Source organism: Nomascus leucogenys, chromosome 5 (assembly GCF_006542625.1).
Source record: "Nomascus leucogenys isolate Asia chromosome 5, Asia_NLE_v1, whole genome shotgun sequence".
In the NCBI taxonomy this organism is placed as follows: Eukaryota; Metazoa; Chordata; class Mammalia; order Primates; family Hylobatidae; genus Nomascus; species Nomascus leucogenys.
In genome coordinates, this window is record NC_044385.1 from 68,366,896 (window position 1) to 68,381,639 (window position 14,744).

At 39.2% G+C, this 14,744-nt stretch overlaps 1 protein-coding gene across 4 annotated transcripts in view; it reads left to right on the forward strand.

The window, feature by feature from the left end:
• The window catches only part of DGKH (diacylglycerol kinase eta), a 200,917-nt gene that overhangs the window by 85,741 nt on the left and 100,432 nt on the right, over nt 1–14,744 (forward strand). For all 4 annotated transcript variants that reach the window (XM_030813330.1, XM_030813333.1, XM_030813332.1 and 1 more), the window contains exons 3-4: nt 1,929–2,039; nt 4,032–4,112. In XM_030813330.1, the coding sequence (XP_030669190.1) occupies nt 1,929–2,039; nt 4,032–4,112 (192 nt within the window). The remainder of the gene's footprint in view (nt 1–1,928; nt 2,040–4,031; nt 4,113–14,744) is intronic.

The following is a 14,744-nucleotide window of genomic DNA, read 5'->3' on the forward strand; positions in this document are numbered from 1 at the left end:
ACTCTAAATTGGTTCTTTGGTACTGACTTTCAAAAGTGTTTTGTTACAATTAAATTGTAATGATTCCATAACAGTTCCAGGAAGACAGTCTTAGAGCAAGCTTTAGAGTAAAATTCTTACTGAAATTCAAAGTAAATATTAATGCAACTTAACTGTCTTATTGGAGACAATAAACTTTTCTCAATATATTATGTCTTTATGGTAGTAAGAAATAATGTCATGTAAAAGTTGAAAATGAACTGTGGAATCAAACAGACAGATATGATCTCAGCACCTGCCATTTATTCATATAGATCTCATTATCATATGTACCAGATAATGTTCTAGGCACTGGAGATATTGTCAGTGTGCGATCCAGTGGGATGATTTAAAATTTTGGTTCTACAAGCTGTTTTTGTCTTGGAGGCTCACTATAGCACTGTAACTCTTTATTGAATGCTGCACAAATGTGATGCATCTTGGACCCTGTCCTAAGGGGGTCTATTTGAGCCAGTGTTGTGACATGGCCTCTAAGGTAATCCTATAGAAAGGCTCTAGTGTAGTTTGCTTTCTTTTTTCCTTTCTTTCTTCTTTCCATCCAATTAAAATGAAACATTAAATTTAACTTTTTTAGATATAATAAACTCAGGGATCTTATATTCTAATAGGGGTAGCACAATAAACATAGTAAATTACATTATGTGTCAGAAGATGGAAAGTACTTCGTGGGGTGGGTAATAAGATCAGGATGGGGGAAAATATGGTGAGCAAGCACAAGTTTCAGTGTGAAACACGCAGTTACTCAGGTGGGTCTCATTGAGATGGTCAAGACCTGAAGGAGGTGAAGGGGTCAGCCAGAGGGATATCTGAGGGAGGAGAGGGGAGGTAGTGCCAGCCTACAGCAGGAGTATGTAGGCCCACTGTAGAAGAACGCAGCCATTGTGATGGAGGAAATCAAGAGAGGGAGACGCTAGATGAGGTCAGAGAGGTTCAAAGTATTTTGCTGGTGAAAACGAAATGAACTAGCATACCTAAGGCACTTAACCAGAGCCTGGCCCAGGGCCACAGAGTCCCTGCCTACCTCTTCCAGCTGCATCTCCCTCTGCTCCCTCTTGCAAACTCTTCACTGCATTTATAGCAGAAAGCTCTTTGAAGATGCCCCAAATATCCATGTTGTTTTAACCTTTCTACTTTTGCACACACCTAAAATGCCCTTGCCCCATCTCTTGTCATAAACTCCTTCAAGACCCACCTTGGGCCCTTGTCTGGAAACATTGCTTTGACTCCCTCGGAGGTGAGTTGATGCTTCCTTCTCTGGACCACCTGCATAGTACTGTGTATATGTTAGAAATAACACCTGGCTGATGGTAACTAACATTTAATGAGCACATACTATGCACCATGCACTAAGTCCTTTAACGTGTTTTTCATTTATTTCTCACAACAACCCTATAAGGTATGTCCTATTGTCATCCCCATTTTACAGATGAATAAATAAAGCCATGAAGAAGTTTAGTAACTTGCCTAAGTTTAATAGGCACTTTAGTAGATCATCCAGCTACTAAGTGGTGGCACCAGGAGGTGAACCCAAGGTTTCTGGCTCCAGGACCTATGCTCTTTCGTAATCATACTATACTACACCTCCACCATGCTTACTATATACAAGGCAGTGTGGACATAACACTGTATTGCAAGTATTAGTGTATGTGCATGTGTCTTGCCTATTATTCGTGAATTCTTTGAGGGCAGGGAACCATGTCAAATTCACTTGTGCTCTTTGGGGCTTTGCATATATGCAAAGCTGTGGTGAGAGTGAAATATTCTCTTGTAATTTGTAAGACATGAGAAATATTATTCAAAATGTTAATGAAAATGCACCATTGGTTCTGAATTTCATTTGGTTTTGAATTTCATTTTAATCGTGTCATTGTGCTTCTGCTTCTCTCTAGACCAGTATTAAAGAGGGACAGCTATTGAAGCAAACCAGTTCTTTCCAAAGGTGGAAAAAGCGATACTTCAAACTTCGAGGCCGCACCCTTTACTATGCAAAGGACTCAAAGGTAACTCACGAGAATACTAGTTTCAAGCATTTGAGGCTGTGGATGGATGTAAAATTTTGTTTCTGTAAGCTGTTTTTGTCTTGGAAGCGCACTATAGCATTATGCTCTTATATGAATTCAATATAAATGTGATCCATCGGGGACCCCATCCCAAGCGGGTCTATTTGAGTCAGTCCCATAACATGTCCCTAAGAATAATCTTTTAGGAAGGCTCTAGTGTAGTTTCATTTCTTTCTTCCTTTCTTCTTTCTTTCCAATTAAAATAAAACATTAAATGTAACCTTATTAGATGTAATAAACGCAACATTCTGGGTTTCCACCTTTCACCTTGTAAATCTTTCCCTGACCGAGAAAGAGAGAGAGAGAGAGCGAGCGAGAGAGAGAGAGCTGCTGTAGTTGCTAAGAATTCATGCTCTGTGTTCAGACAAGAGCTCATATCCCACTTCCAGCATATTCCAACGGAGTGGCTGTGGACAGCATGTGTTGCTGAGAGGAGGCTTAAAGGAGAAAATACACATCGAGAGCTTCCATAGTACCTGATATGAAATAATCACTCCAGTATGCTAGCAATTAGGAATACAAATCATATTGAAATCAAATCAAGACTTAAAATATCGTTTATATAGTCGTTGAATCAAATAATGATAATACAGTTTTGGGAGAAGCAATTTGTAAAAACTCGTATTTTAGTATTCAAAAATAAATTAAGATTTCTGGCTACTGTGCCAGTTGAATAATTAATTATTTTCATTTTTATAAATGTATGCTCCTGATATAATTGGTAGAGTTGTACACCAGGAGGTAAAAACAAGCAAACAAACCTAATTCTAAGTTTATGTATCTATAGAAGTAATAACCATGTAAAATAATCTTATTTTACAAGTCATTATGTTCAAAATTGTCCCTGATCTGGCTCCATCCTGATTTTTCACATGTATCTCTAGACAGCATTGGCTATTTGACAGCCTCCAGTTTGGGCTCATGCCACCATCACTAGGATGACTTTTCCTTTTCCATCTGCACTTGACAAAGTTCCCTGTTTTCTTCCAGATCCCCTCAAATAGTCCTTATTCCATGATTCACAAAGAGAGTCCAGTTTTCTGCTGGATAAATCATTTGTGACCTTCTATAGCATTTAATTGTATTTCTTCTCTTTTAATTGTCTATCTTACCTTAAAGTTAGTTGTGTCTATTTAATCTCCTGTGCTAGACTGTAGGTTCCTTCCAGTCAACGAACAAGTCTTACAGTCACATTGGTTGAACCGAAGTAGACTAGTTCTACAGTCACTTCAGTTTCAAGTCTAGCTGTCAACTACTTCAAGTTCTAGTTTCTGCAGTTGTCGCGGTGCACCGTTATGCCTGCCTTGCTGGAAGAACACTGAATGACCATGAACAATGAGTGACTAAAAGTGGGAAGCTTACATTTATTGACTAGGATTTCCTACTTGCTACCTTGGATGTTAAGAGCATACAAAAAAGGTCATCTGCTACTTGCAAAGCAAATTCATTACCTCATTTGAATGCATAGTTATAGATGAGGAAAATAAGATTCAGAAGGTTCAGTTACTTGTCGTGAGCTAAGCCAGGACTAGTTCTCAGCTCTCACCTTGCAAACCTGGAAAGAATGATATTGCCTCTGCCTCCCTGGCAGAGCTGTTACAAGCTTCAGAGAGATTGCATTGTGCATGTGTATGCCGCACACTCAGCAGGTTCCCCATAAGTGGTAGCTGTTATGCTTCCAGAGAGCACAGAACATTTGCGTTGAAACAGTGTTCCCAGGGCATCTCTAAAGTCCTTTTCAGTTGGGGATTTATGGATTAGTTGTACTTAATGCTTTTATTTTTCCTTTCTAGGAAGAAATTGCAGAGAGTACCACCAACTTAACTTTTTTTCCCCCATTTTCTATTCCTAATTCCTGTATTGAAAAAATGTATTGAAGAGCATTGAGTTAGGTTTTCTTCTAATGTCTTTATATGTTTTTTTCATTAACAGTCTCTGATATTTGATGAAGTTGACCTCTCAGATGCTAGTGTAGCTGAAGCAAGCACGAAAAATGCTAACAACAGCTTCACGGTATGGTTTTATTCTGCTAACTCCCTTCTCAAAAGTTATAGAATGACCTTTCTTAAGCGTGTACAGAATGCTCTGTTCAATTACAAACTGTTGCTAACTTATGCATGTCGGAGTTCCTACCAACACAATCAACTTTAAATACACTGTATCTTCTAACACCCAGTACCAGTTATGACTCAGTTAACCTGAGGTTAAATATACTTTAAAAAAATTTTATAATTTTTCCCTTTTAATTTTAGTGCTTTAAGTTTTTCACCTCCTTTAAATTAATACTTCAATTAATTCCATTGTTCTTGAATGTTTAAAATGTTTATTTACCTTCAGTCTTAAAAATAATATTTTCTCCATGTAGCCTACTTTCACTCCATTTCACCCCAGTTGCCATCGTTCAGGCAGTTGCCGTAGTTCAGGGCTTCACTTCTCACTTAGGTAATTCATTCGGCAGCTCTGTTCCAGTTTCTTCTTTTCTGATCACAGATCATATTGCTTAAAAAGACCTCACTGGTTCCACATTGCCTGCAAATGGCATCCCCAACTCAGTCTTCAGATCTTGTAAGATCATGTCTCAGCATTCTAGTATTACCAGACAATTAATTTGTCCTTCTCTGTCCCACCAGTGCAGCAATTCTACCCATGCCTGTGCTTTTCCTGTTCCCTCTGAGTTCAGTGATTCCTCCCCCATCTATCACTGTGGGAATCCTACCAATTCTTCAAAGCTTATTTCAGATAACCCATTTTTTTCCAGCTTCTTTCATTCACAAAGTATGGATTGAGTTCTCACCATGTGTTAAGCACAAGAAATTCAGAGGTGAATGTGTATGTATATAATTTCCCTCAAGATATTCCTGACGTCGTTCAGCCCAATTTCATGTGGGCTACTTTTTAAAACTACATACTCCCTAGGTCTTCAAAGGTGCATTGTTCTTCCTGTGTTGTCACTCCCATCCACACTCCCAGTCCTCCCTGGAAAGCTACCACTCCTGACAGCAGCGTGCAGTGTCCATCCCCTAGGCATGCCAGGGCAGGGGAGACAGACTGCTAAACAGGTGTACAGCAGTGCCGTGATAGAGGTGAGCACTGGTAGGGATTGGGGGAAGAGAGGCCACAAATGAATTCAGATGTTGCCTTATTGATTTATGGGCATGTGGGATAATTCATAGTGTAAATATTCCTCCCCATCTCCCCTGATCCCCAGGGAGAGTTTAGTTTGAGAAGAGGAAAGCCAAGAATGGAGTCCTGGGAAAATGTTAAAATTCAAGGTTTAACCAATAAAGACTGATAGGATTCTTAAGTAAAGGAGAATCAGGAGTCAGTGATGTTATAAAAAACCAAGCAGAAGAGAGTTTTAAGACATGCTTTGACACGTCCTATACTGTAGAGAGGTCAAGTCAAAGAAGAATTGAAAAGTGATAGTTCAATTTGTTAACTTGGAGGTCATTTGGTCCCATTGATGTGAGTAGTTTCAGTGTGGGGCAGGCTAGGGGCAGGCATTAGGCTGTACTGTGAATGCAAAGTGAAAGGCAGGCAGAGACAAGGTAGGTAACTGTTTTCTAAAAGCTTGGCTGTTAAAAGGAGAACAGAGATAGCTAGTAAAATGTTTCGGCCAGAAGAGAATTTTAGTTTTGTTGTTGTTCGTTTGTTGGGTTTTAAAAATGATTTTGAATGCATTTATATGAAGAGAGGAGGAATAGTTAGAACCGAAAGTTGAAGACTCAGGAGAGAGAGGGAATGACCGATGAAGCATGATTGCTGAGTAAGCTGATGGGTGTAGGAATCAGAGCGCAGGTTAAGAGATCAGCGTTGAACGGGAGACAGAAAGCTTACAGAGGCAGGTGTGGCCAGGAAGTTTATATATTTCAAAACCAAATACTGTTTTCTCATTGAAATTGAAGGATAAGGTTATCTGCTGTGAGTGAAAGTTGAGGATGGTTAATAGTGGCTTCTGTAGAAAAAGATAATCGAAACTGAACAGGGATCTATAGATGATTACTAAGTAGTGAGTGGTGTCTACCAAAGATTGGAGATCAAGTTTAGTAATGTCGCTACTCCCTCTGCTTATAACATTTTCTTTAAGTGGGAGTAGAGAACAAACAAATGAATTGATCCAGGGTTGGTGGTTTATAGGGCATATTGGACAGAAAGAGAAAGGGAGAGATTGCTAGATATTTGAGGGATTGATAACTCATCCATCTCCCTGCTCTTCTCAGTTTTTGAGACTACAATACAAAGAGTAGGGGACAGCTTTGGCTGAACAGGATCCAACAACCACTAAATACAGAGCTTCTGATGAATTGTTGGAGAGCTAAGGCCAAAACCTTGCTTATTCCTTCTTTCTTGCACTTGAAGGTGGGGTAGGGTGAGGTAGAAAGAACTTCACCAGTCCTATTAGTAGGATTAGCCACTTGCTTTTCCCTGGGCAGTGAAGAATAATCCTCTCTCTGCTGGAGCCTCATGGAGGGTGAATAAGTTTTTCCCCCAGTCAACATTTATTTGTTTTTTAATGCTTTTTATTTTTTTTAATGACACATAATGACTGTACATATTTATAGGATACATAGTGATGTTTCGATATATGCAATGTACAGTGATCAGATCAAGCTAATTAGGATATCCATCATCTCAAACATCAACCATTTCTTTGTGTTGCACACATTCAATATTCTCCTGTGGCTATTTGAAGCTATATAATATATTATTGTTAACTATAGTCATCCTACGGTGCTATAGAACACTAAAAATTATTCTTCCTATTTAGCTAGAATTTTGTATCCTTTAAGAGTTTAATCTGAAAGAGCGTTTCAGTATTTAAGATTTGAAGCATGCATTAATTTCAGGTGAAGACAAGGTCTGGGGTTTTGGAGTAGGAAATTATTCAAATCCTTATACAGGTCTTTCTTGGCCCTTCAACTGGGCATGTGATCTCTCCTGTAGTGTCTTTCTTACAGAATTTAGCATATGCTGCCTTATACTTAGTTAAATATTTATTTTTGACCAGGCACAGTGGCTCACACCTGTAATCCCAACACTTTGAGAGGCTGAGGCAGGAGGATTACTTGAGGCCAGGAGTTTGAGACCAGCCTGAAGAACATAGATTCCCATCTCTACAACAAATACAAAAATTAGCTGGATATGGTGGCATGTACCCATAGTCCCAGCCACTCAGGAGGCTGATTGCTTGAGCAGTTCAAGGCTCTAGTAAGCTATGATCCCAGCCTGGGCAACAGAGTGAGACCCTGTCTAAAAAAAATTTTCTTTTGGCCGGGCGTGATGGCTCATGCCTGTAATCCCAGCACTTTGGGAGGCTGAGGCGGGCGGATCATGAGGTCAGGAGATCGAGACCATCCTGGCTAACATGGTGAAACCCCATCTCTGCTAAAAAAAATACAAAAAATTAGTCGGGCGTGGTGGCACGTGCCTGTAGTCCCAGCTGCTTGGGTGGCTGAGGCAGGGGAATCGCTTGAACCCGGGAAGTGGAGGTTGCAGTGAGTCAAGATTGTGCCACTGCACTCCAGCCTGGGTGACAGAGCAAGACTTTTTCTCAAAAAAAAAAAAAAAAAAAAAAAAATTTTTTTTTTTACTATTTATTTTTATTATAACCTCCTTGAGGATGGGGACTCTGTCATACCTTTTTATCTCATGGTGCCTTATCCATAAGTATTTGTTGATTTTAACTAATAAGATGAAAGTCTATTTTAGGCATGAGAAGACTTTTTGTTGAAATATTTTCAAGAAATTTCTTCATTCAACCAAATACTATTTTTTTAGTTTATTGGACTAGAAATACAGGGACTGGTTGGGCAAAGTGGCTCACGCCTATAATGCCAGCATTTTGGGAGGCTGGTGGTAGGCTCTCATGAAACCAGGAGTTTGAGACCAGCCTGGGGAACATAGTGAGACCCCCCTTCTCTACAAAAAAATACACAAAAATTAGCCAAGTGTAGTGGTGCGTGCCTGTAGTGCCAGCTATTCTGGAGGCTGAGATGGGAGGATCGCTTGAGCTCTGGAGTTTGAGGTTGCAGTGAGCTATGATTGCACCACTGCTCTCCAGCCTGGACAACAAAGTGATTCCCTGTCTCTAAAACAAAACAAAACAAAATAAAAGAACAAAGACACAAAAACAAATGTAGGGACTAAAAAGTTAGGCAGATTGCTTAGGGTTTTAGAGCAAATGAATTTGGTAGAACTTTCCAGGGTATAAAATGGAGCAAGAGACATGTTTTCAACCAGTAATTAACAAACCTTCCTCTCTTTAAATATTTAAATATCTTACCTTCCTCAATTATTGTGACTGCTACTGATGCTGTTATTGTGGCTGGTTTGTGTCAGAGGCTAATGGTGTAGTTTGATGTATTATGGCTGGAGGATCCAGGAATGGCCAAATTCTACTTCATTTCAGCCATCCCTCCTCTTGCTGAAGTTTCTAAGGGTAATATATTGACAAAGTACACTAGTAGATGGAAACTACATAAATGGTAAATGGAAAATGGAAAGCCTGTGCTTTGCCTGAAAACCCAGTGCTGAACTCTCTGGTAAAATGGGTTCTAGAGATCAGGGCAGTGACTGACCTAGCCTAGGAAGTTCCTCAGTGTCATTTCCATGACGTTCAGTTCGTATTCAATTGGTATGAATGAGTCACTAAGGCCGGCCAGGCTTCGAGGGGGGCCACAGCCATTAAGACAGTCGTGTCAAAGGATTTGGGTCATGATTTAAAACCTACGCATAGTATGATAACTCTTCCTTTCTTGTGCGGTCTCTCACTCCCATCTCTGGAGTTAATAACTTTGTATTTTTAGCTATCTAAATTGCCTCAGGTATTCTATTAGTTTTCTATTGCTGTATAACAACCAACCACAAACTTAGTGGCTTAAAAAAAATGCCCATTTATCTCAGTTTTTATAGGCCACACAGTATTGCTAGATTCTTCTGCTCCAGGTCTTACAATATAAATAAATAGATATGGGTTGGGCAGGGTGGCTCATGTCTGTAATCCCTACACTTTGAGAGGCTGAGGTGGGCGGGTCACTTGACGTCAGGAGTTTGAAACCAGCCTGGCCAAAATGGTGAAACCCTGTCTCTACTAAATACAAAAATTTGCTGGGCGTGGTGGCTCATGCCTGTAATCCCAGCACTTTGGGAGGCCCAGGCAGGTGGATCGCTTGAGGCTAGGCGAACCCCCCTGTCTACTAAATATACAAAAATTAGCTGGATGTATTGGTGCATGCCAGTAGTCCCAGCTACTTGGGAGGCTGAGGCAGAAGAATTGCTTGAACCTGGGAAGTGGAGGTTGCAGTGAGCCAAGATTGTGCCACTGCACTCCAGCCTGGGCAACAGGGCAAGACTCTGTCTCAAAAAAAAGAAAGAAATAGGTATGATAAATTTATATATATACTTGTATTGACTCCAATTGAGCTAATTTTAGCCATAGTTTGAGTTTATGATTTCACAAGTGTCTTCTGCCATAATAAAACTTACTAACAATGAAAGTATTTTTTTGTGATTTTAGGTGACAGTGATGTGATCAGGGAATGGAAAAGGACAGTTTCTGACAGGATTTAGGTTAACGTTTATTAATATATTTGTAGTTCAAGCCAGGCATGGTGGCTCATGCCTGTAATCCCAACACTTTGGGAGGCCGAGGTGGGAGAATCACTTGAGCCCAAGAGTTCAAGACCAGCCTGGGCAACATGGCGAAACCCCATCTCTACAAAAAATGAAAAAATTAACTGAGCATCGTGGTGCATGCCTGTAGTCAAAGCTACTCAGGAGGCTGAGGTGGGAGGATCTCTTGAGCAGAGGTTGCAGTGAGCCAAGATTGCACCACTGTATCCAGTCTGGGCGACAGAGAAAGACACTGTCTCAAAAAAAAAAAAAAAAAAAAGAGAGAGAAAAAGAAAAAATAATAATTTATTTGTAGTTTAAGTTCTACCATGGCATTTTCTATGATTGTTAAATCAATAAAGTGTTCTTTTTTTGTTGTTCATTTAAAAAAATTCATTTAAAAAATTTGATTGCTATCTGCATGGTGTTTTGGAAGTTTCATTTTTATCTTTAACATAGCCCTATGCTGTATGTGAATGTATTCCTCCCAGATGAGGCTAGAGAGAATTGATCTCCTTTTGGTCACACTGGTGCCACCCTGGGAAAGGGCTCTCAGACCTCCTGATGTTTAATCCAAGGCTCTTTCCAATCAGACAGAGACCTTTCTATCTGAGTAGTCTCTGCCTCTGCTGTTCTCTTTCTTCCTCAAACACTGCTCTCTTTTCTCACTAATCAGGATATGTCTATCCCCAGATTTTTTTTTTTATTTATCCGATTTGTAGAGAATAGGAGCTTAGACCATGAAAGTCAAACAGCCTGGGTTTGGGTCCTGACTTGGCTACATCCAGTTATGTGACCTTGGACAAATTGGTTAACCTTTCTAAATCCCAGTTTCCTCACCAGTCATTGAGAATAACAAGAGTACCTGCCTCATAGGATTATAAGGATTAAATTAAATGTGATAATACACCACAATACCTGCAGTTTAATAAAAGTGGCAGTTATTTTCCCGAGTTTATCATCTCCCTATTTCCAAGTAGCAGTATGTTGCCAGTTCCTAAAAGTTTGGGAATTTGGAAGAAGAATGTGGATGAACTTTATCTTGAGAAGACATTCCATGCTGCTTATCTTTCAGAGATATAGCAAAGATTTATTTCCACTTTTATCTCATATTAATAACTATGACTGGGAATAATAAATGAAATTATAATCTGACCTTGTTAGGTAAATGTTATTTGCAAAAGAAGAGCCATTTAATGATATAAAAGTCATCACATCACATGGTATATGTTAAGCTTTCAAAGCATGCTGTTCAAATGACCGTTTTCTTTAAATTTTAATGAAGATCAGGCTAAATCTTAAATGAGTCACAATTTTAAAGAAATTATTGTACTGGTATTGTTAAAACTTCTTATGGAAGTTTGCTAGAGAAAGTAGCATGGTTTTTTATTTGTTTGTTTGAAGTAGAAAGAAATACATAGGTAATTTATTTCGTTTATTTAACCACCCGTAACATTTTCAGGGGGCAGCCTGTAGGTGTGTGTGAAATTTCATGGGTACTGCACACCCACACGGGCTTACTCGGTTGATGAAACACAGGCACCCTCTGGTAACACTTATATTTAGAACTAAATGATCACTGGAACAAAAAGGGATTTTAGTTCAGGGGTCACTTGCCACAGCAGATGTGACTGAAGTTTATTAGCATTAGATTATGATTCTTTCTACGAGGGTTTAAAAGGTCTACATAAAAAGACACCAATAAACATGAGAACATACTCTGATGGCACATCAAATATCAGAAATTATGCATTCATAATATAATTGAAATGAGCAGGATGGGTTTTAGTGGTACAGAACAAAATGTTCTTAAGAATTCCTTTAATGTTTCCTTTCTATTTATTCTGCTTTTCCCTTAGCTTCCTCTCAGTTAATATAGTTTACTTCATCTCTCTCTTAGAGGGAGATCACATCCTTTGAACTTAAAAAGCTGTCAGTTTATTTTTCTCCATTAATCTATCAATATTTACTTACAAAGGAAATAACTAAAAGCTACTTTCTTTTCATATCACTTGTGAATGCACACACACACAAAGTATTGAGATTATCACCTGAATAATCACTGACAAGTAAGTTGCCTACCTTATTTGATATTTGTTGTAACTATTATATTTGTTCTGAATGCTTTATGGCTGATAACTCATTCAATTCTTTATATGAATCCTAGAGTGTAAGAATTATTGTGATTCCCATTTGATAGATGAAGAATCTGAAACAGAGAGGCTAACATCTAATAATATAATGACTAGAATCTGAACCTGTCCACATCATCTGGCCTCAGTTTGTATCTTCATGACTTTGCTATGCTGCGTCTTTATTGTGGAGTTTTAAATAAATGTGGTTTAGATAGTATTCCTCTAACTGGTTTTTACATGTTCAGTTGTTTTTTCTACAAGTCAAGCAGAGTTTTATGCTGCATCACCAGATGAACAGCAAGCACTTGCTGGTCAGACTACAAATTTAGAATATTTCATTGTATTTTGGCACTGTACTTTAAAGAGAAATGTTGACTAAAGAGCTCACAGAGGATGGTAACCAATATTATAAAAAAGGTCTGGGAATCCTGGGATTGATTGGCATTTAAGGGCACTCTTTATTTTAAAAATTTGGAACAATGTGACAGATGTATTTTTAATATTTGAGGCGTTATCATATAGGAGAGGCTGTAGACAGGTTTTGTGTTACTGCAGTGTGCAGGACCCGCGGTTCAATTTGTGGAGGAATAATTCAAGCTCAGTATAACAGAGAACTTTCTAACTTGAGTCATCTGATAGAACAGGCCCCTTATGAGGTAATAGCTCTTCCCATTATTAGAAATCTTTAGTCATCTCATTCCCTGTGAGCTGAAAGGGGCCTTCAAGAAGAGAGTTCTCAGAGCAGACTCAGCTTCAAGTGCTGAAATGAATTTCTCAAGGTTAGATGGCTAATAGCAGGGCACAGCTAATATGGAATTCAGGGCTCTCAGCTCTTGATGTTTGTTGGGAATAGGCAAAGAAGAGTGGATTTAGAGACTGCTGGGCACTATGCTAGACACTTTACACATGGAGGCTCATTATACCACACAGCAAGAGCTAAATGACCATCTTTCTAGAATGCAGTTGGGGAGATCTTTGCACAGTGTGTGCATGTGAGAGGGGGTGAGGAGAGATGGTGGAAACTGAAATTTCCTTGCAGATGCAAAGACTGTGTCTTCTTTACCACTGAATCCTCAAGGCTAACACAGTGCCTGGCACAGAGGGAAAGCTAATAAATATTTGTTGAGTAAATGAAGGGATATGTCCTTGTTGGATGAATGAATTAGTGACATTTGTAAACTGTAGTGGGTTTTTTTGGACCAAAAGTATTAGGTCATGTTTTGGCTAAGAGAACAGTTTTCTAACCCCTCCCTATGATATTGGTTTATATATATTATACCCATAAATTCTTGCACCCTTATTGAAATATTTATGTAATGACTTAAGACTATTTTATACCATGTTTATAAACATGCTTCTTGCCTTTCATTAATCATTGCAGTGGTCCCACCTTTGCTTACATAATTATTAGATGACTGATAGCAGCAAACCTCATATTTTAACATTTATATTAGTTAAAATATTTTATAGCACTCTAAAATGATGCCATATTAATGCAATTTAAGTGGTTGTGTTTTTTGCCTTTTAAAACTAATTTAAGTACAATTTAGATGGCTTTATACTCTGAAAGCTGATAATTTATGTTAAGTTTAAAATTCATATTCCTTTTTCTATATCTTAGAAATTAGGGGCTTTTAGAAATGAAATATCTTATCTTTGTTTCTGTGGGTGTTTCAGATTTATCTTTTTATTTAGTGATATAGCATCTTTTCCAAGACTAACCCAGGGAAATAGCTCTTAAGGTTATTATGGGCTTCCTCACACCAAAGTCCTAGGCCGTAAGAAACCATTGGTCCTTTTGTAGCTAGACGAAAATCTTGGGGTGAAGATAAGGTGTGGAAGAAGAACAGAACCTGTGTCTCCCCCTTCACTAGTAGCCTTCCAGAAATCTTTCAAGTGGGCGTTCTAAAGTAAGGCAAGACCCAGTGAGCATGGCCTCGGTTCTTCTCCCAACTCTGGAGCTCTGGGAACCTAGGGCTTGCTTGCAAAATCAGACTGGGGAGTCCCAGGACATAGATCAGTTTCATCAAAGGGTCCGAGGTGGTTAATAGATACTATCAATAGGTTGGGAGAGGGCACTTGTCATCGAAAGAGCTGTGTCGGACATTCAATCAGGGTGTCATGATCATTTGCCGTGCCTGGTGTTACCATGTTCCCCTTGCCCTTACTGAAGATCCATGACTCAGGGAAAATATGGTGCTCCTGCTCAGTAACCTTCAACCTGCTGCCTCCAGTACTTTTTCTGTCCTGTTCTGTTGCACAGCAGCCCACTGCCCATCTATCTGTCCACTTCCAGGACTGCCCTTAGAATTCATTCATTCATTTACTTAACAAATATTTATCGAGAGTTCATTATATATAGCAGACATTTGTGCTAGATTCTGGGTATACAGTGCTAAATTTAAAAAGTTGGCCACTGAGTACCAAATTTTTAAAAAGTTTTTACTTGAATTTAAACAAATTTAAAGGCTGTGCTGCCTGCCTTCAGGGATAGGTCCCTGTCTTTAAAGTATGTGGCCTTGTGAAAAGGATTATTTGGATACCAAAAACAAGGAATTCATCTCCCAACTGAGACTGGAAACTGTGCCATCACAGGGGCCCAAGTTATAGGAAAGAGTTGCGGGGGGTGCGGGGAGGGGCGGAATTACAATCTTCTTAGAACTTGAGGCCCAGACCATTCAGGATTCCATAAACAAACTTCTGTGAGACTAGTTCATCTGCTCTTCTCCACAAACGTGCCCCCCTCCCAGTATTTCTGAGGCCAAACCCTGGCCACTGTGTAGAACTTTTTATCCCTGAGTCTGAATATCTGTGTTTTATGAAGCTGGTTTCCTAGGTAGCCTTTAGCCTTTGGCACCTTGTGGATTGCCAGTGGCAGACTGCTGTCACATGAAACCCT